This window comes from Capsella rubella, unplaced genomic scaffold, assembly GCF_000375325.1.
Source record: "Capsella rubella cultivar Monte Gargano unplaced genomic scaffold, Caprub1_0 scaffold_3, whole genome shotgun sequence".
Lineage (NCBI taxonomy): Eukaryota > Viridiplantae > Streptophyta > Magnoliopsida > Brassicales > Brassicaceae > Capsella > Capsella rubella.
The window spans coordinates 3,241,568-3,263,722 of NW_006238921.1; the positions used below are offsets into that span (position 1 = coordinate 3,241,568).

Here is a 22,155-nt window from a genome sequence, read left to right on the forward strand (position 1 = left end):
GAAGGATTACTAAGAGAAATTTAAAAATAGAAAAATGGAAGAAGAAGCTCTCTGAGTATGCAACCGAGATTTTGGAGGAGGAGAAAGAAGATGCTATGCGATGTGAGATCACAAAAGGAACACATGGGCGGTTTGACGTGTATTTAGATGGGAACTCACATTCTGTCAACTTGTCAACTGGTAAATGGCAATGCTCATGTTGCAAGTGGCAAATCACAGGAATTCCATGTGAACATGCTTATGCAGCAGTTTTAGATGTTAACAAGGATATTGATGATTTTGTATCCCCATACTTTACAACTCTAGTATGGAAGGAAGTGTATGATAAAGGTCCTGATCCGGTTAGAGGTCCACGTTTTTGGATGACCAACAGATATGTCTTGATAACCAAACCTCCAGATCCAAATCTACCCGGGAGGAAGAAGGGCCAGAAGAAGAACTATGACCGGATTAAAGGGAAAAATGAATCACCCAAGAAAAAGAAGAAGGAATCAAAGAAGAAGAAGCCAAAGAAAAATATGGGAAATGACATAACTCAGCCAGACAAACTAGGAAAACAAGGGAGAACCATGCATTGTCGTAAGTGTCATGAAGCAGGTCACAACTCAGCTGGATGTCCAACATTTCCAAAAGAAAAGAAGGAAAACAAAGAAAACAGGTCCAAGAAGAGTAAGAATAGCACAAAATTTGTTGAGGCTGGTCCATCTACTACTGTACAAGCAGCAGAGACACTCACACTCTCAAATGGACCAAACACTCTCACACAAGAAAGCAATATCTTCACACAAGAAATCAATATATAGGAGTTGTGTGCAGTTTCACTTCTTTTTTTTTAATAGTTGCAGGTTTTTTGTTTGAATAAGGAGTAATGTTGCAGGTTTTTGTTTGGGTTTAGTACTGGTTGTTTTGCTGATTTTTTTCATGTTCTAGGCATGTGTTGCGAATTTATGTTTAGTTCTCAATTTGGATTGATGTTTATGACCAATTGGATGTTCAATGTTACTTGATTTGGATGGCATCATTTAAGTCCAACTTCTGATTGATTTTATTTTACTAGTTGACAAACCAGTTTGTGAAACGAAACAAGTTTCATAAAAAAAACCACGATACATTGAGGATCATAACATTACGCAACAACACTAGTTGTGTACAAGTGAACTCACAATATAATAATTATTTTGTTTTGTTTATGAGTCTATGCCTATCTAATATTAATTTCTAGAAATTTTAATGTATACACATTTGCAGGTTTGTAAACAAGTAAACACATTTTCAGGTTTGTATACGAATTTTATTGTATACACATTTGCAGGTTTATGAGTCTATGCCTATCTAATATGCTCATACTTGGTCTGTATTTGATCAAAGCTTGTGTTTTTGTTGTTTTGCAGGTTTGTAAACAAGTAAAGAAACAAGACACGAGAGTTACGATTTCCCAAGTCTTAGACCAGCCAAGGTACGTCTCGGTGAGCTTGACCGCTCACTAGAGGCTTCACTATGAACAAAGAACATATTACAACTTCAGAATCACTCACCCACACAAAGAGATCACCTTAAGAGAAGAAAATAAGATAATGAAGAACTCTCCCCAAAACCCAGAACTTTCTCTCTTACTCTCTCTACACTCAAAAGTGACTTGCACTTTGTCTTAATCTCTGAATCGAACACAGCTTTTAAATAAACCTCTTTGTCCCTCTCTGTAAAATCCCAAGATTGCTTTGTACACTCTTGAGCAGCAAGACAAGCTTTGTCGCTACTTGATCACGGCAAAAATGTAGAGAGAGAACCTGTGTTATATTGAGATAATTGATGTATCAAGAAACCTAAATCCCCACGTTGCCTCTCTTTTTCTCCCAAAGCTACGTGGTTATCGTCTCGAGACATATATTGGAGTGAAACGCGATGTTAGTAATCGCGATTAATGGTTTAATCGGGTTTAGTAATTGTGATTATCTGTCTCAATTGGATAGGCACTGTTTTAGATGGTTTTAAAAGTATAGGTTGATTTATGCAGAAGAAATAAAGTTTGTGTTGTTTTATAAAGAGGTAAAAAGTACAGGTTGAAATGTTGAGAAGGGAATAAGTACAGGTTGTAATAACGTGGCAACCCGAAAAGTAAACTACCCATCGTCGTCTATCGTTGAGAAATATTCGGTGTTAAGGTTCGAATCGGGTTGAAAACCGAAACCGATCGGGTTTTGTAGGTATGAGGATCGGTTGTAACTTGACCCAAACCGAATTATGTATGAAACCCGAATAGAACCGGAATTAATCGAAACAAAAAAGACATACTGAAAGGGGGCCCAATAACAACAAATTAAACAACACTGAAATTTGCTCCTCGTCTCCTTCACCGCCATCAGCTAAGTATATATATAAACTCTGAGAGGATTTGGGGTATTTGTTCATCATCAGTGGAGTTTACCATACTTTTCGTCGATTCATGCAATTGGAGTGTGAAAAACCATACAGTGTTTAAACTTAGACGAAGAACTGGATTTTAGTATCTCCCGTAATGGGGGATAGCGTTACTCTCTCGCGCAGGTTCAAGTATCTTCTAGGTTCGTCTTCGTTTTTGTTTTTCCCCAAATCTCTCTCTCTCTCTCTCTCTCTCTCTCTCTCTGTATTTTGTTTCTAATTGAGTTTTTTTCCTTTCTTCTTTGTTCGAGTTGGGGAATTAGGTACGCAGTTTCTTTGCAGAAGCATCTCGTTCACAGTCAATTCCTGGATCGTGAACCATCTAACGGCACAAGACTATGCGGTAATATGAGAGAGCCCACTTTTAATTTTAGGTCGAATATATCTATGTATATGTGTTGTTAGATTTTGCCAATGTAGGTGCTTTGACTATTTAGCTTGATGGAATGGATATATTGGGTTGTTGCTGCTGTATTTGTTGAATGCGTTTCTCATTGTAAAATATTGGTTTGTTTCCTATTGCCAAGTAGCAAAACTCTTATGCAGTTAGGTTCCCCGTATCATTATAATAAGATGTGATTTTAATTATCTAAGTGAGTGGACTTTTAGGCCTTTGCTCTGCTTGATTTTACTCAACTTTAATTTGATTAGCTACGTGAATTCTTCCACAAATTCAATGTGTTTTTGCTTATTATGAACTCCATCTATCTTTTTCACTGCAATGAAGCTCTACGCGGTCCAGTTCCATCTTTTTGTTACCTGTGTCTTGTTTCTCAGCCGGGAGGGATTTCGCCGTGCTTGCTTCCGGGCTGACATTAACAGGTATCCGCCCACGCTTATTCACTTCACATCATCAGTTCATGATTAAACTTTCGGCCCGTGATATTTCATTGATTTTGTGCTGCAGTGGTGATGAGACTAGGTTATTGAAAGTGGCGTGGGTGACATTTCCACTCGGAACTGCCATTACTATTGCAGCATGCGTCTTTGTGTTATGGTGGCAGAACCTTAGTTCCTCCGACACTTATGCGCAGGCTATCTTGATTCACGGTACATTGTTGTCGTTTCCTAGTCCTTTCTCATACTTCTTTTCCTTAAAGCCTTGGAATCTGAAAGTTTCTGTTTTGTGGTCGTTTACTTATGTGTCTCTAACAATTATAGCTAGATCCAATTGTTCTCTTCTAAAGCTACTACTTTCTTTCTTTTTCTTGCAAAAGTTCTCCTCTTGTCTTTTTCTGATAAGCTTTCTCTTAATAGTCCAAATTTAGATTCTACGAGTATATAGCAGGAGGATAAATCTATTCTTTCTTCTCAACTTATGGACTAACCTACTTAATTGGCAGGATTTGCATGTGTACTGGAGCTAATGGCTGAGCCTTTGTATATCCTCTCGCAGACATTGACGCATCTACAATTGCGGCTTATTGTTGAGACTTTTGCTACAGTTTCACGTTGTGTAGTTTTGTACTCTCTCATAGTCATGCAAACCAACATGGTACATATCTGTGTCAATAAGTTATTAGTTCGTAGTGCTTATACCATTCCATTTCGTCCCTAGCAAAAGAAGCATGCTTAAAGAAACTTATATGATAGAACTAAAATATAATTATCTTCAACATATGTAGGAAAAAGGGATAATCTTTGCACTGTCCCAAGTTGCATATGGAGGTTCCTTATGTCTTGGGTACTGGGCTTATTTTCTCTTTTGTGGTGTTTTCAAAAGTTCGGATCTCTTTCCTTTCAGGTATGAGCTCTCTATCTCCTTACCCGCATTCTTAACCCTTGTTGTATTCCAGTCAACTCATTCATTTCCAGTAATAATGCTAAACAAAATTTGTGATGTCTCAGACCCGGGACCGCCATGGATTTCGATGAGGAGCTCTCGAACATGTGTATGCTATTTACTTTTCAGTCCTTCCGAAAGTTGATTCTCCAAGAAGGTGAAAAGTTGGTCCTCGTATGGTTAGATACATCTTATAATCAGGCTGTCTATGGGATCGTCGACAAACTAGGCAAGCCTTTTTGGTGAAAAATGTGAAATTTCAACAGCGACTAAGTATACTGTAATATATATTATACATCACAAATTCTCTAAAATTCCAGGAAGCTTAGTTGTACGCATGGTGTTTCTTCCCTTTGAAGAAAGTACATACACTACATTTGCCAGAATCGCATCAGGTTTATTTCTCTCCTGTGTTTAGTGTGGTTCAGTATCTAATTAATCTTAGTTCAAATGTTTCACGATATTGGTTGACTCCCTGAGTTTCTTACATGGTTTCTGTTTCTCTCTATCCCTCTTGACAGATGATGATTACCAGCATAAGAGCAAGAAACTTGGAGTTTGTCTGACTGAGGCCTTAAAGTTTGTAATTTTAATAGGTAAATTCCTATCTATTGAAGTAAAAACCTCTATTCATAATGTGTTTTATCAGTCCCTTAAACCAAGCGTCAGCTTTTCAACTGGATTCCAGATCCTTATTTGTTTTTGCTCCTCAATTTATATAAGACTTTTGACTCTAATCTTCGGTAACATCCTGGAAATTTCTAGGTCTTACATTTATGGCATTTGGCCCGAGTTATTCGTACTCTTTTATCAGATTGTTATATGGTGAAAAATGGAGCGATGGAGAAGCTTCCTTGGCACTACAGTTTTATTGTCTCTACATCATCGTCCTGGCCATGAACGGTTAGTAATCATATGTTGATTTTCCTAATGCTTATTGACTTGTTGTCTGCTAAAAGTCAATCTTCTTGATTTTGCGTCAGTCTTGTTCTTCTTTAACTATTTTCTTCAGGAACCTCCGAAGCATTTTTACAAGCAGTTGGAGGGAAGAATCAACTAAAGCACTTAAACAACATGTTGCTTGTATTTTCATTGATCTACATCATATTAAATATTTTGCTGATAGGATCTTTAGGAGCAATAGGTTTAATCTTGGCAAATTCCTTGAGTATCCTTCACCCACATCTCTATATAACACTATTAGAATCAGCTATTGTTCACGTCTTGTTGTCTTCTTAACCCTTCTTAAAAAAGATATGATTCTAAGGATCACCTGTTCAGGGCGATTCATCCAACATTACTTCCAGGTATTCTTGAGTAATCTTCCCTATATAATGACCGTCTTTTTTGTTTGTTTGTATATTAACATTCAATTATCTCTGCAGGGGACTTCTTCATTCTCGTTCCGAAAATGCTTACCTTTAGGCTGGCAGGTTCTTATCTTTTCAGGCATAGTCACTCTCATCTCAGAGAAAATCTTTCTTAACCATAAGAATTTCCGGGCAACATTTCCTCTCCATTTGGCCATAGGTGTCCTATGCATCTGTCTCTCAGCCATTGTCATGTAAGTCTCTCCCTCCAATGGCAACCAAAAACCTCCATTTCAGACTTTTACAGTCTTATTTTCGTTCTACTATACTGAAAAATGTGCATCAAGTTGATTATGTGGTTTCTGCATACTCTCTGAAGTATTGTCTTTGTCTCTGGTAGATACCGGCGTGAGAGACTATTCATCGATAAAATCATACGTTTCAGGGATCAAGATCACGATCACAGAGACTGAATAAACCATTAAACCCGTTGTGTGTCCCGTTTTTCTTTCTTATAGGAAGAGAGAGTCTGGAACTTTTGTACAGATAACCAATCACAAGTTTTGCCTTGTATAAAATCAATCAAATATCACATTACTTATTTACGAGATTTTATGTCTATCTTTTTTTCTTTTTCTCTTTTTTTTTTTGTCGGAAACGAGAGTCTAAACTTGTGATTTTTGGAACAAGTAGCTTGTGTTAAATTCTTAGTGTTCGAACCAAAAAATATTTCCCGTTATTAAGATCCCGCCGGCGCCAGTAGTTAGCTTTAACCCCGGATGAGCAAAGAATCAAAACAACAAAGTAAATTCAATTTGACGCGGCATAACACGTGTGTGAATCGCATGATCTTAAAATTACAATCACACCCCTCAACGCGTAGAGAGCCTATTCGTTCTTTATCTAATGGTCTGATTCCTTTATTTATCCAATTTCCCAAATTTCTCAAACAAAATTTTCATTTCTTACTCTCTTTCGTCGATCGCTCCGAAACTGTAAGCTTCTTCTCTTCTCAGCTCTCACCATGTCTGGTTATCCTCCATCGAGCCAAGGTTACGGTTACGGCGGTAACCCACCACCGCCTCAGCCACCGTACGGATCATCCGGCAACAATCCTCCACCGTACGGATCATCAACATCCTCGCCGTACGCTGTTCCGTACGGAGCTCAGCCCGCGCCTTACGGTGCACCACCTTCAGCACCGTACGCTTCTCCTCCAGGAGACCATAACAAGCCTTACAAAGAGAAACCTCACGGCGCTGCTTACGGATCTCCATCTCCAGGTGGTTACGGTGCTCATCCATCGTCTGGACCTTCCGATTACGGTGGTTACGGAGGAGCGCAGCATTCAGGACATGGTGGAGGTTACGGGGCTCCCCCTCCTCCTTCTTATGGAAGTCCGTTTGCGTCTCTGGTACCGTCGGCGTTTCCTCCCGGGACGGATCCGAGCATCGTTGCTTGTTTCCAGGCTGCAGATCGGGACAATAGTGGATTCATCGATGATAAGGAGCTTCAGGGAGCTCTCTCTTCGTATCATCAGAGCTTCAGCATAAGAACTGTTCACCTCCTTATGTATCTTTTCACCAACAGCAACGTCAGGAAGATCGGTGAGTTTCTTGATTCTTTTAAACTGATCCTAAATTCGCTCAATTGATTGTTCTTGGTCTTTCCTTTTTTGGTGTATCATAGTGAAATTGCGCTTTATAGAAGTAGAAAGCCTCCATTGTCTTGGTTTCACCATCTAGGTTTGAGTTTTTAGCAATCTAACTTGTTGAGTTTTCCTCTGCAAATTGCTTGGTTTGACTTTGATCGTTAGTTATACCAAATCCTCAAATTATATTATAAACTAATTCAAGTTGAAACCATCTTTTGATTAGTCTTCCTGCAGGCCTGGTTTTAAAAAAAAATATATGCTAATATAAGAATTCCACATTGCAGGACCAAAAGAGTTTACTTCACTTTTCTACAGTCTTCAGAATTGGAGGGTAAGTTCAAAGGTTTTTTTATTTTAGCTAATGATTTGATGAGATTGTTGGTCAAGGATGTTGGAGTTCAAACTCAAGTGGTTTTTTTTGTTTGGTGTTGGTTTCAGTCCATCTTTGAGAGGTTTGACAAGGACAGAAGTGGTAGAATAGATACAAACGAGCTGAGGGATGCACTCTTGAGCCTTGGGTTTTCAGTGTCTCCTGTGATTTTGGATCTGCTGGTTTCCAAGTTTGACAAAAGCGGAGGCAGGAACAGGGCTATCGAATATGACAACTTCATCGAGTATGTTCATTTGTTTCTCGACCCCTTCAAGTTTCTTTTGTCCTCCCTGTAAGTAGTAAAATTCCATACTGATTCTGGTTTTTCCATTTGTGCAGGTGCTGTTTAACTGTAAAGGTATGCTATTCTCATAGCTAGGGTCACATATATTCTTAGACACTTGGAAACCAAGGTCATTTACAATAATCTAGAATTGTGTGTTTGATGAAATGATTGCAGGGACTGACTGAGAAGTTCAAGGAGAAAGATACGGCTCTATCAGGGTCAGCTACTTTTAATTACGAGACGTTCATGCTCACTGTTCTACCATTCCTCGTCGCTTGAGTGTATGTGTGTGTGATAGCCTAAAAACTCTGTCGTTGTCATATCAGCTTTTGGATTTTTTTAGTTGAACTCCCAAGATTTTCTTTTACCTTTCTCTCGACTTTGCCTCTGTAAGATTTGGACGTAGCTCTCCATATGAGCAAAACCCTTTATTAAAAACAAGTCTAGTCGGATAATAATAATAACGTACCTTGTTAAACCGAGTTCTCTTTTTGCTTTCGACATTTGGCAAGGTTTTAACCAGGTTGGGAGATTATCAATAGAAGAAGAAAAACCAAGGCTAACCAGATAGTTAACCAAATCAAAAGCAAAAAGAAAAAACGTTACATTTCTGGAAAAAGTAGCTTTAATGACGTTTAATAAGAAATAAATCCCTACATATCTCTACAACTGATTGGTGAACCACTAAAAGAACCCTTAATACTTTTTGTCACTATACTGAATTTTTTTTAACAAATGTAGAAAATTTTAGGAAAGTGGTATGAACTATGAAAATCGTGATGATTATAAGTTAAAAGATGATATTTATTTCCCAAAATTAGCATAACTAAACTTTTGAATCCAATGTAATTAAAAAATTACTAAAACTGCTTTGCTTTACCATATTCGAGAAATCAGAAGCCGTTGACACACATGCGAATCGGACGGATGAGAATAGCCCACTAGATATTTGAATTCAAACACAGTTAAAGAGTTAACGTTACAATTCAATATTTTCCGCTCAGGTTTGGGTCCGAACCTAAATACCCGAACCAGTAAACAACCACAGAAAACGAGTGAAACAAAAAGCTTGGAGCATTTATAAAGAAAAACAGTCGTAAGCGATTCAAAGAAACACAAGGAAGAAGACGAGACTCTCTTCAGATTCTTTTCCTAGGGTTTGATCTGTTTGCCCAGAACGAAAGACACAGAGTCAGTAATTGGTAACTAGGATCTCTTGGATTTTGTTTCCTTGCCTGATTCTGATGTGCATTGATTTTGATCGATTAATCACATTTTCCCCTTTTCTCAATCTTCAGGAAGATTCGTACTGTAATGACAAGTGGGTTGCACGAATTTAATCTGGCTTCAAGAAGAGCCGAAGAAGCAGGTTTGTTAACCAAATTTCTCTGTTTGATTCGAAAACAAGATCCGAAACGTTATCTGATTTGTGTATTTTTTTGCAGCGGCGAGGAGATTTCAAGCCGTGCAATGGCTTCAATCTGTAGTGGGTCAACTAGGTATCCCGAGTCAGCCATCGGAGAAGGAGTTCATTTCTTGCTTGAGAAATGGTATGATACTTTGCAATGCCATCAACAAGATCCACCCAGGAGCCATTTCTAAGGTACTCCTTTGTTTTTTTTTTTTTATACCTCAATCAATTGGGTTGGTTGGTTCGAGTTCCTCAGATTCCATTTTGAGACTGCATTTGAGTTTTAACATTAAATTCCACTTAAGGTTGTGGAGAACTACTCGTATTTGAACGGAGAGTATCAACTTCCTCCTGCTTATCAATATTTCGAGAACGTTCGCAATTTTCTTGTGGCTTTAGAACAGTTGAGGCTTCCTAGATTTGAAGCTTCTGATCTCGAAAAGGTAACACATTGGAGAAGTATTTTCTTTATTATAATGGTTTTGGTTCTGTTGTAAGCTCTGAAGAACTGAATTATATGAGGTGTAATGTAATGTCACAGGATAATCTAGAGTCTGGATCAGTGACCAAGGTTGTGGATTGCATTTTGGGACTTAAGGCATACCATGAGTGCAAGATAACGAGCAATGGTAATGGGTTATACAAGCACGTCAAAACCCCGACGTTTCAGCTTTCCGCCACTAAGATTCAGCAGCCTCCAAGTGCCTCCAAAACGTCTAGGCATTTGGACATGTCTTCGGTCCGTGAGAGAAACGATTGCAGGGATGGTGGTGAATCTGATCAACTCAAAGGTTTGATCCATTTCCTTATGTTATTGATACTTGTGTTAAATGTAGTTTGTTTTAACAGCCATCTTACTGCATTTGGATTGGATATTTGTAGAGATAGCCAAGTCGTTTGCCGATCACATTTTCCATTCCAAGGAAAATATTGATGAGAATCTTATTTCACTAGTGAATGGCACTGGGGTAAGTTCTGCACCATTTCTTCAGTTACTGTAACAGTCAGATCCACTTGGTTAAATTGACTTAATTCTTTGAATTGCAGAATTCTAGAGAAAAGTTCGAGAAAATCATCTCAAGATTCCCAGAGGTAGATTAGAACATAGTAATGATCTGTTCTTATTAGGAAAGTATTATACTTCAATAATGCTTTGATAGGTTAATTTGACACTGATGATGTCTGTTATGTACAGCTTCAGTCAGGATTCAAGAGTTTACTTAGCCTGAAACCATCAGAATCAAAATCCATGCCTCTGGGGGAGTTACCTGTCCATGAAGAAGACCAAGTATGCTTTTTTGCTTTTGCTCTTTACATGTGACACGAAACTCTTACCTTGGAACTGCATTTTTATGCTGGCACCTGAACAAAACATCTTCTGTACATCATCCCTTTCCATGTCTTTTTTTCCTTCCAAATTTGATTAATGTTCTTGTTATGCATCCATTACTATCTTTTTCTTCAATTCTTACCTTTCTAATTTGCGCTGCTCTTTCTTAGACACTTCTCTTTACTCCATAACTGTTTAAAAGAGTTTCATATCTTATTAGTTTACACTAATAGTTTGTTGGTTTAGTTTGCTCAGTCCAGCAGAAGTCTCCTACAGAAGACAAATTGCAACCATAAGCATTTACTGAAAACACAAGAAAAAGAGCTTGCGGTATGTTTTCATTTGATCTGTCTTAATGAAATTCTACTACTCGTTTGGATATAATACTTATGGCATGCCTCTCTTTCTGTCAACACCTTTTGGCAAGCTATCTTTACTTTAGTTTCTTAATTTTCTGGCATATTCTTTCTTATACAAGATGTTATTTGTATTTTCCAAATTGATCAAGAATCCTGTACTATACTTTGTGTCCTAATCCAGGTATGCTTCTCTTGTTTAGGTTCTCAAGACCTTGTTTGTAAAAACGAAGCAGGATTTTAAGGAACTTCAGGTTCATTTGCAAAGAGATTTGGTGGAACTAGGTTAGTTTGTTTCTCATTTCTATCACCTACGGAGCAAACTGTCAACATTTCACTTTTTAAGTACAACCTCATTTTCTAATTTCAAATTCAATTTACTGTCTTGCACAGGGAATCAGATGCAAGAGATGTCATCAGCAGCTCAAGGATATTACAAAGTGGTGGAAGAGAACCGAAAACTATATAACATGGTGCAAGATCTTAAAGGTATAAAAATATTTAACACAGGTTTTGCTCTTCTAATGGAAGTCGTAATGCCATGTCTTGAATCCGCAGGAAATATACGAGTGTACTGCAGAGTAAGACCAATCTTCAATAGTGAAATGAACGGAGTAATAGATTACAGAGGAAAAGATGGATCTTTAATTGTTTTAGATCCATCGAAGCCTTATAAAGATGCAAGAAAAACGTTTCAATTTAATCAAGTATTTGGTCCAACAGCAACTCAAGGTAATTTTGCAATGTCTCGGAGGCTGTATAAGCTTGTGTTAAGTCTCACACTTCTTTGTTTAGTAAGATATCTTTCAAACTTATAAACCCATGTGTACAGATGATGTATTCAGAGAAACAAAACCACTAATCAGATCAGTGATGGATGGCTACAATGTCTGTATTTTCGCTTATGGCCAAACGGGATCAGGGAAGACATACACGATGGTGAGAATTATTCTACTGACTAGAGCATCTTCTTGCCTTTCTACATATTTAGATACTTATCATTGCGTTCTTTTTTATGCAGAGTGGTCCTCCAGGCAGATCAGCTACTGAAATGGGAATAAATTATCTAGCTCTCAGTGATCTCTTTCTGATATGTGATAAAAGAAAGGACATGATGATGTATGAGATATACGTCCAAATGGTCGAAATCTACAATGAGCAAGTCCGAGACCTTCTTGCGGAAAATTCCTCCTGCACTAGATATCCTTTCATGGCTGCTGAAACCTGAATTTAAATAACTTCCTGCTTTATGTATTTCACATGAATTCACCTACTGTTCTTCTTGACTATATTGTGCACATTAGATATTCGAACTTGTTCTAGTGAGGATGATGGCTTGAGTCTTCCAGATGCTACAATGCATTCTGTAAATTCTACCAAGGATGTCCTTCAGCTGATGGAGGCTGGTGAAGTGAATCGTGCAGTTAGTTCCACGACCATGAACAATCGAAGTAGTCGGTCTCACAGGTACATAACTAAAAACTACACTTTCAAAATTATGGAATTACAGCTTTGTGATCTAAATTATTTTCGTTCTTGTAGTATTTTTATGGTGCATGTTCGTGGGAAAGACACATCTGGGGGAACCCTCCGAAGTTGCTTGCATCTTGTGGATCTCGCAGGGAGCGAACGAGTAGATAAATCAGAGGTAACTGGAGACAGACTCAAGGAAGCACAGTATATCAACAAATCTCTTTCTTGTCTCGGGGATGTAATCTCTGCATTAGCTCAGAAGAATTCTCACATCCCATACCGAAACAGCAAACTTACTCTTCTACTTCAAGACTCATTAGGTAATAATATCTTAGCCGAGACCCCTTCCTTTTGCTGGTTTATGAACAAAATATATTCACTTGATTTCTGTCATAACTTCATTTCAGGAGGACAAGCCAAAACATTAATGTTTGCTCACTTGAGTCCTGAGGAAGACTCCTTTGGGGAAACAATCAGTACTTTGAAATTCGCACAAAGAGTTTCAACAGTCGAACTTGGAACTGCTCGTGCACACAAAGAGACTAGAGAGGTTATGCATCTCAAGGAGCAGGTTAGTAGAGATTCAGTCTTGCTTAGAAGCTAAACAGTAACCAAATTTGTTGCTAGTTTATTTTACATCTAGTGAGCCAACAAACGTTAATTCTTCTTTCAGCTTGAAAACCTGAAGAAGGCTTTGGGTACCCAAGAATGGAATAATGTTTCCAACAGTGGAGCAAAGGAGATAAAATCTCCTTTCAGCAGGCCGATTGCAACAACAGAGAGAACTCCTCCACGTCTCAGAAGATTAAGCATCGAAAACTGTAGCAACACCAAGGCAAACCTTGAAGACAGGAAAGGTGTTAAATCACCTTTAGCATCCCGTCGTTCTCAAATATTGAATTTGGAGGGTCCAAAATCCTGTAAAAACGAAGAAAACAGTAAAGGAGAACCCACCACGGAAGTGCACCAGCTCAAGAATCCACGGAGTCCTGTAAGCTCTTATCAAAACCGAGCAGTGAAAGTAGATGGCAGAACAAGCATTCCTCAACTCCAGCTAATGCAGACACCTGTTAAAGGAGCTTCCAGAAACGAGATACAGATCATTACAGTGGATTCTAGAACAAATGGAAAAGGTTCACAAATACGGAAATCCCTGAGGACAATCGGAAAGCTGATCAATGGTTCAGAGAAGAGGTATGAAAAAGACTATGGCTATTCTAATCTGCTTGATAATACTTGACATTTTTACCTGTTTACTGAAAAACCTTTATGTCACTACAGAAAAGAGAACACTGCGGATCCACGGTCACCACTTGGAGTTGCAAATAATTTCAGTCATATAAAGTCCCCGGACACAAGCAACGCTAAGGCTATGCGACGGCAGTCACTCACGGGTGTAATGCCACCACTCACGGGTGTAATGCCACCAGGACAAGAAAGATCACGTAGGTCCTCAATAGGAGGAAACCCAATTGAGAATGGTAAGAAAGGTCTTGCCATAAGTTCATCTTTCTCTTTACGCCTTTTTATCTGAACAAAATAATAACTAAGGTTTTGATTTTGTAGGTGTAACGGGTACAAGAAATGCCAAGACACCTCCACCTATGCGTTCAGCATCAAAGATAGGGAAGAAGTGGGCATAAAAAGCTATTGAAGAATGACATGTTCTCTTGCTTTGGCTCGAAGCATAGTACTCGTTGAAAGTCTTTTTAGCATCTACATTCAGTTTCCATCAATATGATGAAAATTTTATTTCTTCTTCCTGAGTAAATAAGACTCAACTTTAGAGGGCTCTGACTGTAACATAGATGGCTCTTGTTCTTAACAGTTTTGTTGCTAGTGTCTCTGAATCATTGAGTTCATTTAGTTTCATTTATATCTTTACAAAGAACTCTGCAATTTCTGTAGTTTGTGCAGACTATACAGCAACAACAACAAAAATTAAAACCCATTTCAGGTCAGCTAATCGATTTTGCATACACATCAACCAAAACCTTCTTGAATCTATGGAGATCTAACCTCACTTTCTGGTCGTTCAGGTATATCCCCTTCGTGAATTGCCATCCTTTGCGAGTGATGCTGTTTGGGTCTCTTAGAATTCGATCATTTTTATCATATTTTTCATACAATGAGCTCTCTCTTGCAAGAATCTTATAACCAATGTAGTCTAGACCGAGCTTCTTAGCCGGTTCTCCATAATATGTTTCTGATGCCCAATCTGTTCCCAGTGGAATGATTTGAATAAAGACACCTCCAGGTTTCATGAATAGAAAATGCGTCATGGCTGCTCCATGTACCCCAACCATGACATTGCTTGAGTTAACCACTCTGTAAATCTTTGCCAATTCCGTTGTTCTGTCAGGTCTCAGAACCTCGACTTCAAACCCGATCCTCTGAGCCATTTTCACCATCAGAGCCTCGTTTGTTATACCACGAGACCCGGTTCTTGAAAACAATGCTAGTTTTGGCCTCTGAGCCTTTCTTCTCTTTGCTACTCTCGCGTGGAACCGTTGCTCCTCTTGCCTGTCCAATCTGTTGATTCGAGGTCTATAGGCTCGATCAAGTACATTTCTGAACTCATTGATGGTTGTGTTGCCATCTTGCATCTGAGAAGGATCGACGGTTAAGTCACCATGGATTCTGAGGCCAACAATGGCTTCCTTGAAGCAGTGAGCTCTCTTGTCTTTGTTGAAATCAATAAGAGGATAATCAGAGAGCTGAGAGAGAACATCTCCATACTTCATCTCCCACCACCTGTGATAGTCAGCAATCACAAAGACAACCTTTTTGTTGAAACGTTTAGATGTTATATACAATGGGATAAGCCCGTCGTTGAACTCATGATAGAGGTTTCCGGTATAACCTCCGGTAGAGAATATCACTGCTGGTACTTCATGGATTACTTGGCATTTATGCTTGTCACCAGAAAGCTTAGCATCTTTTTCCATAAGTTTCAGCTCACCAATGGTGTCCATTATACTAGTTTCCCACTTTCTGGTGTACGGTTTGATGGTTTCTTGCAAGACGTGATCGGTGAGATCATTAGAGGTGTAGAGAAAGATGGAGGAAGGAGAGTGTGTTCTGATATCGCCTTTCATGAAACAGATGTCTGTACGATACCCGGTTCTGTCACAAGATATGCTCTCGTCTGCATAATTAACCACAGCTGAAATACTGAGAATCTGTTGCTTGATGTTTCAAGAACTGTAAGAAACAGAGGACTAAGTACTAACCATTTTGCGAGGTCTTAGGTGATTCTATATTGCTTTCGGAAACCCGATTATCAATCTCTTTAATTGAAGAATCTGCAGAAACATATGTAGTGAAAATAGTTTAGGACAATAACAAACAAAAAAGAAGAAGATAGAATTGATATACTTGTAGTACAAGATAAAAGAACCGTACCGATAAGAAACAGAGCAGAGGGGTAAGGGAAATAAAGGAGCTGAGGGGCAAAGACGAAGCAACTTGAGATAAGAGAGAAGATAAGAAGATAGATAAGCTTAGGCTTTGATCTCTTTGCGCAATTCCCACAAGAACTTTTCCACCCCAAGACATAAGGAAACAGCTTTTTAGATTCGTCTACTTTGATCTGTGCTACTTTTTTCAGATTCTGCCTCATCGTTCACTTGTTATTCAAGTCACATAGATGAAGAACACTGAGAGAGAGAGAGAGAGAGACGTCTGCAGAGGAGTATAGTGAACCTTTTTTGTTTTGTAAACCGAATTTTTCTATCTATCTCCTTGAATACGTAAGGGAAGAGAAAGAGAGATCAAGTCGTAGACGAGAGAAAGACGTTTTCTGGGTATAGTTGTAAAGTTCGATCAGAGTATGAAAATAGAGCGAGAGAGACGTTAGCATACTATTCTTTGGAAGAGGAGAAAGGGAAAAGTAGAGGAGAGAGAAGAGAGCGACATGTTTCTTTGGTATTGTATAGGAGAGAGAGGAACGATCATACGTACTACTAAGTCTTGCGATGTCTTTGAGAGAGGAATGAGGAGACGTGTGGGAGAACGAGAAAGAGACTTTGGCCAAACCCATCATTCATCTTTAGGTTTATATACGTTGCTTGCATCATAAGATTCCTTTTCCTTAAATCATGTTTTGGTAAACAAAAAAAAAAACTAAAATACTCATTAATACATATACTCGTCTTAGTTGAAACCATCTTATCAGTGACATATTCAACTTCCTTAAAAGGAATTTATGTCTTAATCAGCATGAAAAGTGAAAGTGTTTTCGAGTTAATTCAAAGTGATTTGGAAACAATATGTTTTCTCTGTTAATTTATGTTGTATAATGGTTTTCATAATTCAATGTATTCTTTGTTACTGGCGTGCTGTTGTTGCTGGAGTCTTATTAATCTGATCAGGTCCAGCTAGCTATTTCTGATCTTTGATTTAGTTTTATTAGACTAACAACTTTTTTTAGGTTGAACCAGACAAAATTATTGAAATAAAATTTTTAGTGAAAGACTGCATGACCCAAGACTAGTTTTATGGTTCAAACTAAAAAAATTCCAAAAGGAGAATAGGTTGTCATATCACAAGGCCATCGAAACATAACAATTTGTTTATATGGATTTATTACTATAAATTATAGATTCAAATATAAATGATGAGACCAATCTCTCTTCTCATAGTCATAGGGATGACTAATTTAGAGAATAAAGAAATTCAAATAATTGGATTGGACATTATAATACCATTAAAAGCCGCGGAGAATGTCATGGCAAAAGGAAGAAACGATCAAATAGCTCAATGGAGGCGTTCTTAACGGTCAAATACATACAACAACATGTCGTCTTCCAATACCAATTTTTATGTTTTTGCTATGAGCTACCTTCTGTTGCCACCAATCTTTGATATAATTCTTGTTACGGAAAAATATAATCTTAATGAGTTTATATAAGGATGATAATCAATAACAAAAGTCCAACGAGTTATATCCAAACAAAAAATAAGTTGGTGGGCGAAAAGATATATTCAAAATAAAATTTTCATGAAGAAAAAGTTGGTGGTCGAAAATGCTAGAAAGATATTATCGTATAATCTAAATTCATGTATAGTTGAAGTTAAATAGACATTTCTAACGTCAATATAAAGTATTGGGAACCACTTTAGACCAAGTTCGAAGAGGGTTTGATACTACTACTAAGAAAATAGCAAGAGGGTTTACATAGATAACACGTCATATACATTATTCACTACTTATGTATATGTATAACTAATGATGGTGATGATAATGCCAGTATTTTACCAAAGTTTTTTGCCTCGTGTAATTTTTTAGGTCATGTAGAATTATGAAATATATTTAGGAGATATAGAATATGATTCGATGAAACGAACTGCAATATACTAATAAAGTACGCAAAGAGGATCATCGGAGATCGCGACTTGGCTTTATAGGGATTGTGAATTTATCCATATCCACTTTAAGACGATCGTGATTCATGAGTAAGTCATACTAATCCATTCATATGATCAGAAATAGTCTTCTTTAACTATGTGTTTTCTTAATTTGTTGAATTTTCTACTCTACGAAACAAAACAACTTTTTTTATCTTCTAATAATTTACAATCTTTAATATAAAGAAAGAAGAGAGGTCCTCATGGGTATCGATAGAGCAAAAAAAAAAACAAAATAGAGTGCATAAGTTTAATACGCGTATTACACACTTGTCACAATCATTTGCTTACATGTGTTAGTTCATATGTCAATTTTTGAGTTTGCTGTTACATATTAAAAATCTGGTTACTTAAATAGCACATAATTATGGTACCTTTTATATGGTAGAGTTCATATGAGACAAAACTTGAATTCTCAGGGTTAGTTTAAGAAAGTTCATAAAAGTCAGATCATTATTGTGTAATAACCTTGTGATTGTGAGAGCATCGAGATTAATTAATGCACTTCAATTAGGGTTGACATGAGTGTTTGTGTGTTTAACTGGTAAATCTGGTACTTACTTGCCTGGTTATGTTCAAATGTTTGTTTCCGATATTGGATAATATTGTAGAAGCTGTATGTCATATATCATGGTGTACTGTGTTTGGTGTGGTCTTGTGTGTATGTGTGTGACGCATGGACACAATGCAAAATAATCAATCATTTAGCGAATGGCAGACCCAAAAAAAAACAACCCTGGGCTTTAAGATGTTGTTGGGCCGGGTTTGGTTTAAAGCCTATTTATTATTATCTTCTTATTGCATCTAGTCTGCGCCGTCATATCAGCCGTTGGATCATTTTAGACACGTGGACGGTGGATATAATTTCCGAGTTCGGTAACATCCCATTTTTCTAATATTCGGGAAAGAAGAGAACAAATCGTTGAAGAAGAAGTAATTGCTCAAGGCGCGACGAGGAAGAAGAAGAAGAAGAAGACGACGAAGAAAGTGGCAATCTTTCGTAATTATAGTGGAAATCGGAGTCCAATTAGTCAAAAGGGGTTTAAGGGTTTTGTTCTGACTTCTGAGAGAGAGAGAGAAGAGAAGCAATGAGTGACGCGTTTTGTTCGGACTGTAAGAGGCATACGGAGGTTGTGTTTGACCATTCAGCCGGAGATACAGTTTGTTCTGAGTGTGGTCTCGTGCTCGAATCTCACTCAATCGATGAAACTTCGGAGTGGCGTACCTTTGCTAATGAGTCCGGTGATAATGATCCTGTTCGCGTCGGCGGTCCGACGAATCCTCTTTTAGCTGATGGTGGTCTCACTACTGTCATTTCCAAACCTAATGGTTCCTCCGGCGATTTCCTCTCTTCTTCTCTTGGTCGATGGCAGAATCGTGGATCTAACCCTGACCGTGGGCTTATTGTTGCCTTTAAGACTATCGCCACTATGGCTGATAGGTAGGTTTTTGTGGAATTTAGGTCTTGTTTCCTTGAAGCTCAATTTCAGCAGTTCAGTGTTTTCTTGAAGCCCAATTTCAACTGTTGGAGGTTTTGTTTCTTAATTCCGATTATTTGCTCGTGGTCCGATACTTTGAGAATTTTTAGTATCGAGAAGCTCGATCTAGATGATGAATCTTAGAGTGGGTATATAAGAAAATGTATGTCAAATTATCTTCTTTTAGTTGCCTGGGGAAAGAAAAAGTTAAAAAACTCTTGTTCATTGCAATCCCATTGCTTGGTTTAATGCGTTCTGAAATGTTACTGTGAGGTGTGTTCACTGTAAGTTAGGTTTAATGACAGTTACTAATTTGATGAACCTTTTGTTCTCCAGGTTGGGCCTTGTGGCGACCATTAAGGTACTCTCTTTCTCTCAGGAATCTTGTCTTTTCTGCTTGAAATGCTTTCTCTTTTGTTAAGTTCCTAAATTGGTTTCTTGGATTTAAGTTTGCCAATATTTGTAGAGTTCTATCTGAATTCCTTAGTTATATCTATCTCTACTTTTTGCAATCATGTATGATGTTCCAAACGTTTTTGTCATGGTTGTTGCTCTTCTATTGAAGGATAGAGCCAATGAGATTTATAAAAGGGTAGAAGATCAGAAGTCAAGCAGAGGAAGAAATCAGGATGCTCTTTTGGCTGCCTGTTTATACATTGCTTGCCGGCAAGAAGACAAGCCACGAACTGTCAAGGGTACTAAACATTTTTAGACTCTTTTATATGTCTGTTCTTTGATCATCCACCATTCCCTTTTTCTTAACCCTTGCTGATATTATGTAGAAATATGCTCTGTTGCCAATGGAGCTACTAAGAAGGAGATCGGTCGTGCAAAAGAATACATTGTCAAACAGTTGGGCCTCGAAACAGGTCAATCGGTTGAAATGGGTACTATACATGCCGGAGATTTTATGGTGAGTTCTTAAATTACTGCTTCTTGGTTCACATTCACATATCCACGGTTTTCATCAACTCGATTAGTAAATTTCCAGAGACGTTTTTGCTCCAATCTCGGTATGACCAACCAAACCGTGAAAGCTGCTCAAGAATCTGTGCAGAAGTCAGAGGAATTTGATATAAGGTTACACCATTATCCATTGCTGTCTTATAGCTTATGTTTTCTGGATATATTGCTTCACACAGGAACTTTTAACCTGTTGCAGGAGGAGTCCCATATCGATTGCAGCCGCAGTTATATACATCATAACACAGCTCTCAGACGAGAAGAAGCCTCTCCGAGGTCTGTTCCATTCACATTTTTTGATCTGAAACAAGTTAACATCACAGAAACTATCTGATATTTAGAACCTGCAGATATATCAGTGGCAACTGGAGTCGCGGAAGGAACTATAAGAAACTCTTACAAAGATCTTTACCCTCACCTTTCCAAAATCATACCAGCTTGGTATGCTAAAGAAGAAGATCTCAAGAACCTTCAAAGCCCTTGAGAGTCTTCGTCTCCCTTAGTCAGCTGCCACGTCTTGGAGTTACAGTAGATTTGTATCAAAATGTTTTCATAAGATACCATAAATTGTTGAGTTAATGAGTTGATCTCACCATTTCCAACACCATGCCACTGACATATGAAACGCTGCTAATCAAACCACCGGTGCAAGGATTAATGTTTGTTTACTTCTTAACAAAGGACACAGACGGGGGAAAAAAAAGAATACAGACGAACGCAAAGGTTAAACAGTTAACTCTGTATTTACAATGTATGTGAGTATAAGACCATTTTAAACAGTTATACTAATAACCAAAGATCTCCCTTCTATATATATCCCATCCATCAATGTGGGATATTTGAATATTAAAAAAATTTGAGGTTTCCTTTCATAGTCATTTGACTTCTTAAGTCTACAAAGAAAAAAACGTAAATTATTTTTTTAACAAACGTGCAGTGTCAAATTTACATTTGGATTTAACACACAACCAAAGTAAGTACAAATATAAGAAAGTGAAATCAACCACATCGACATAAAAAGTACATCTATTCTTTAATTCAATTATTTCAAGAAGAATATAAAGAAGAAGAATTCAAAGTTACATGTGATGTCGGGGAATACGTACATGATCTTGTTTTGGAAGCTGCATAAATGGCAAATGCCATAGGAACTCTTCGTTTTAAACATGCCAATTTTAACTTGTACGTATTAATCTAGTATATACACTCAATCATCGATCGTATTATTTAACACACGTTTATCATCAAGGGATTATCAAAATAAATATCCTTCTGTAAGAGATAATTAATTCTATTGAGTAAATATCCTTCTGTAATGTATATTGAAACCTCTAAAACAGTTTACAGTCAGGTTATGTAGAAGACTTTGTTAGATATTCGAGAGGGTTTGATTTTATCTTTTGCATTAATTTGTCGTTTAAGAGATAGATGTACACACACACACACACACTAATATATAATAATAATTACACAAACCCTACCATAAGATATTGTTGGTGAATGGTGAGAGAGGAATGTATGTATATGAGTACGACAATGGTTGGTGAAGAGGAGGAGCGGAAAAGACTTAAACCCAAATCTTACCAACCCTATCCCATTTTCTTAATTCTTTTTATTTTCCTTGCAATCAATCTAAAAGTGTTTGGTAAGTTTTTCTCTATCCGACCATAAAAGAGATTTTATACGTACTACTTAACGTCCATTCCCATAAAACTATTTGTTTATAATTTCTCTATAATACTACTGAATAGAGTACATCGTTCTTTGTTCTTCCGCTAACTTTCCGGATGGTCTTTGTAGTTTTCAAAGTTGTCCCCATATTTTGGTTTCGGAATTTTTGTGTGTTTTTATTATTCTATATGCAATAAGCTCTCAGTATATATACCCTGTTTTTCATTTTTTTTTTTTTTTTTT

At 37.6% G+C, this 22,155-nt stretch overlaps 6 protein-coding genes across 7 annotated transcripts in view; 5 read left to right on the plus strand and 1 right to left on the minus strand.

Moving 5' to 3' along the window:
* The window catches only part of LOC111831414, a 3,277-nt gene extending 1,790 nt beyond the window's left edge, over positions 1-1,487 (plus strand). The window contains exons 3-4 of the mRNA XM_023785484.1: positions 42-341; positions 1,392-1,487. Coding sequence (XP_023641252.1) covers positions 42-341; positions 1,392-1,487 — 396 coding nt within the window. The remainder of the gene's footprint in view (positions 1-41; positions 342-1,391) is intronic.
* Positions 1,488-2,420: 933 nt separating this feature from the next.
* On the plus strand, positions 2,421-6,098 carry LOC17893200 (protein RFT1 homolog). Its single transcript, XM_006297388.2, has 14 exons — positions 2,421-2,561; positions 2,682-2,761; positions 3,146-3,240; positions 3,326-3,468; positions 3,762-3,913; positions 4,044-4,162; positions 4,267-4,430; positions 4,522-4,596; positions 4,723-4,797; positions 4,967-5,104; positions 5,214-5,369; positions 5,456-5,508; positions 5,587-5,765; positions 5,912-6,098. The coding sequence occupies exons 1-14, from the start codon at positions 2,516-2,518 to the stop codon at positions 5,982-5,984; spliced, it is 1,548 nt and encodes a 515-aa protein (XP_006297450.1). The 5' UTR covers positions 2,421-2,515; the 3' UTR covers positions 5,985-6,098.
* A 353-nt stretch (positions 6,099-6,451) lies between these two features.
* Positions 6,452-8,303, plus strand: LOC17892745 (probable calcium-binding protein CML49). The gene is made up of 5 exons (XM_006298124.2): positions 6,452-7,118; positions 7,450-7,496; positions 7,604-7,779; positions 7,875-7,893; positions 7,996-8,303. Exons 1-5 carry the CDS (start codon positions 6,536-6,538, stop codon positions 8,098-8,100), a joined length of 930 nt encoding a protein of 309 aa, XP_006298186.1. The 5' UTR covers positions 6,452-6,535; the 3' UTR covers positions 8,101-8,303.
* Positions 8,304-8,897: 594 nt separating this feature from the next.
* Positions 8,898-14,261, plus strand: LOC17893881 (kinesin-like protein KIN-14L). 2 transcript variants are annotated; one of them, XM_006296831.2, is made up of 20 exons: positions 8,898-9,023; positions 9,120-9,190; positions 9,267-9,424; positions 9,538-9,675; positions 9,774-10,023; positions 10,115-10,200; positions 10,280-10,324; positions 10,428-10,520; positions 10,809-10,892; positions 11,122-11,203; positions 11,312-11,407; positions 11,477-11,650; positions 11,751-11,857; positions 11,940-12,118; positions 12,218-12,385; positions 12,461-12,711; positions 12,799-12,962; positions 13,065-13,585; positions 13,673-13,872; positions 13,958-14,261. In XM_006296831.2, the coding sequence occupies exons 2-20, from the start codon at positions 9,136-9,138 to the stop codon at positions 14,032-14,034; spliced, it is 2,928 nt and encodes a 975-aa protein (XP_006296893.2). In that variant the 5' UTR covers positions 8,898-9,023; positions 9,120-9,135; the 3' UTR covers positions 14,035-14,261. The 2 variants fall into 2 exon arrangements, with proteins under 2 accessions (XP_006296893.2, XP_023642617.1); XM_023786849.1 differs by having other exon boundaries at positions 8,902-9,012.
* Positions 14,238-16,302, minus strand: LOC17890661. Its single transcript, XM_006296598.2, has 3 exons — positions 15,797-16,302; positions 15,625-15,696; positions 14,238-15,539 (listed from the first exon to the last, which is right to left on the minus strand). Exons 1-3 carry the CDS (start codon positions 16,011-16,013, stop codon positions 14,350-14,352), a joined length of 1,479 nt encoding a protein of 492 aa, XP_006296660.1. The 5' UTR covers positions 16,014-16,302; the 3' UTR covers positions 14,238-14,349.
* Positions 16,303-18,710: 2,408 nt separating this feature from the next.
* On the plus strand, positions 18,711-21,055 carry LOC17891372 (transcription initiation factor IIB-2). The gene is made up of 7 exons (XM_006298113.2): positions 18,711-19,241; positions 19,615-19,639; positions 19,844-19,973; positions 20,061-20,191; positions 20,270-20,358; positions 20,441-20,517; positions 20,592-21,055. Exons 1-7 carry the CDS (start codon positions 18,889-18,891, stop codon positions 20,723-20,725), a joined length of 939 nt encoding a protein of 312 aa, XP_006298175.1. The 5' UTR covers positions 18,711-18,888; the 3' UTR covers positions 20,726-21,055.
* Positions 21,056-22,155: the final 1,100 nt, after the last annotated feature.

Excerpts from the sequence above, each read along its gene's own strand:
- LOC17893881 (XM_006296831.2), top strand. The coding sequence starts at position 9,136 with ATGACAAGTGGGTTGCACGAATTTAATCTGGCTTCAAGAAGAGCCGAA. Across the intron at positions 12,386-12,460 it reads CGAAGTAGTCGGTCTCACAG|TATTTTTATGGTGCATGTTC; the intron begins GTACATAACTAA and ends TCGTTCTTGTAG. Across the intron at positions 13,873-13,957 it reads AGGAAACCCAATTGAGAATG|GTGTAACGGGTACAAGAAAT; the intron begins GTAAGAAAGGTC and ends TTGATTTTGTAG.
- LOC17892745 (XM_006298124.2), top strand. The coding sequence starts at position 6,536 with ATGTCTGGTTATCCTCCATCGAGCCAAGGTTACGGTTACGGCGGTAAC. Across the intron at positions 7,119-7,449 it reads CAGCAACGTCAGGAAGATCG|GACCAAAAGAGTTTACTTCA; the intron begins GTGAGTTTCTTG and ends TCCACATTGCAG. Across the intron at positions 7,497-7,603 it reads ACAGTCTTCAGAATTGGAGG|TCCATCTTTGAGAGGTTTGA; the intron begins GTAAGTTCAAAG and ends TGTTGGTTTCAG.
- LOC17891372 (XM_006298113.2), top strand. The coding sequence starts at position 18,889 with ATGAGTGACGCGTTTTGTTCGGACTGTAAGAGGCATACGGAGGTTGTG. Across the intron at positions 19,974-20,060 it reads CAAGCCACGAACTGTCAAGG|AAATATGCTCTGTTGCCAAT; the intron begins GTACTAAACATT and ends GATATTATGTAG. Across the intron at positions 20,359-20,440 it reads TCAGAGGAATTTGATATAAG|GAGGAGTCCCATATCGATTG; the intron begins GTTACACCATTA and ends AACCTGTTGCAG.
- LOC17893200 (XM_006297388.2), top strand. The coding sequence starts at position 2,516 with ATGGGGGATAGCGTTACTCTCTCGCGCAGGTTCAAGTATCTTCTAG. Across the intron at positions 3,241-3,325 it reads TTCCGGGCTGACATTAACAG|TGGTGATGAGACTAGGTTAT; the intron begins GTATCCGCCCAC and ends TTTGTGCTGCAG. Across the intron at positions 5,509-5,586 it reads TCATCCAACATTACTTCCAG|GGGACTTCTTCATTCTCGTT; the intron begins GTATTCTTGAGT and ends TTATCTCTGCAG.
- LOC17890661 (XM_006296598.2), bottom strand. The coding sequence starts at position 16,013 with ATGAGGCAGAATCTGAAAAAAGTAGCACAGATCAAAGTAGACGAATCT. Across the intron at positions 15,697-15,796 it reads CTCTGCTCTGTTTCTTATCG|ATTCTTCAATTAAAGAGATT; the intron begins GTACGGTTCTTT and ends ATGTTTCTGCAG. Across the intron at positions 15,540-15,624 it reads ACCTAAGACCTCGCAAAATG|ACGAGAGCATATCTTGTGAC; the intron begins GTTAGTACTTAG and ends TTAATTATGCAG.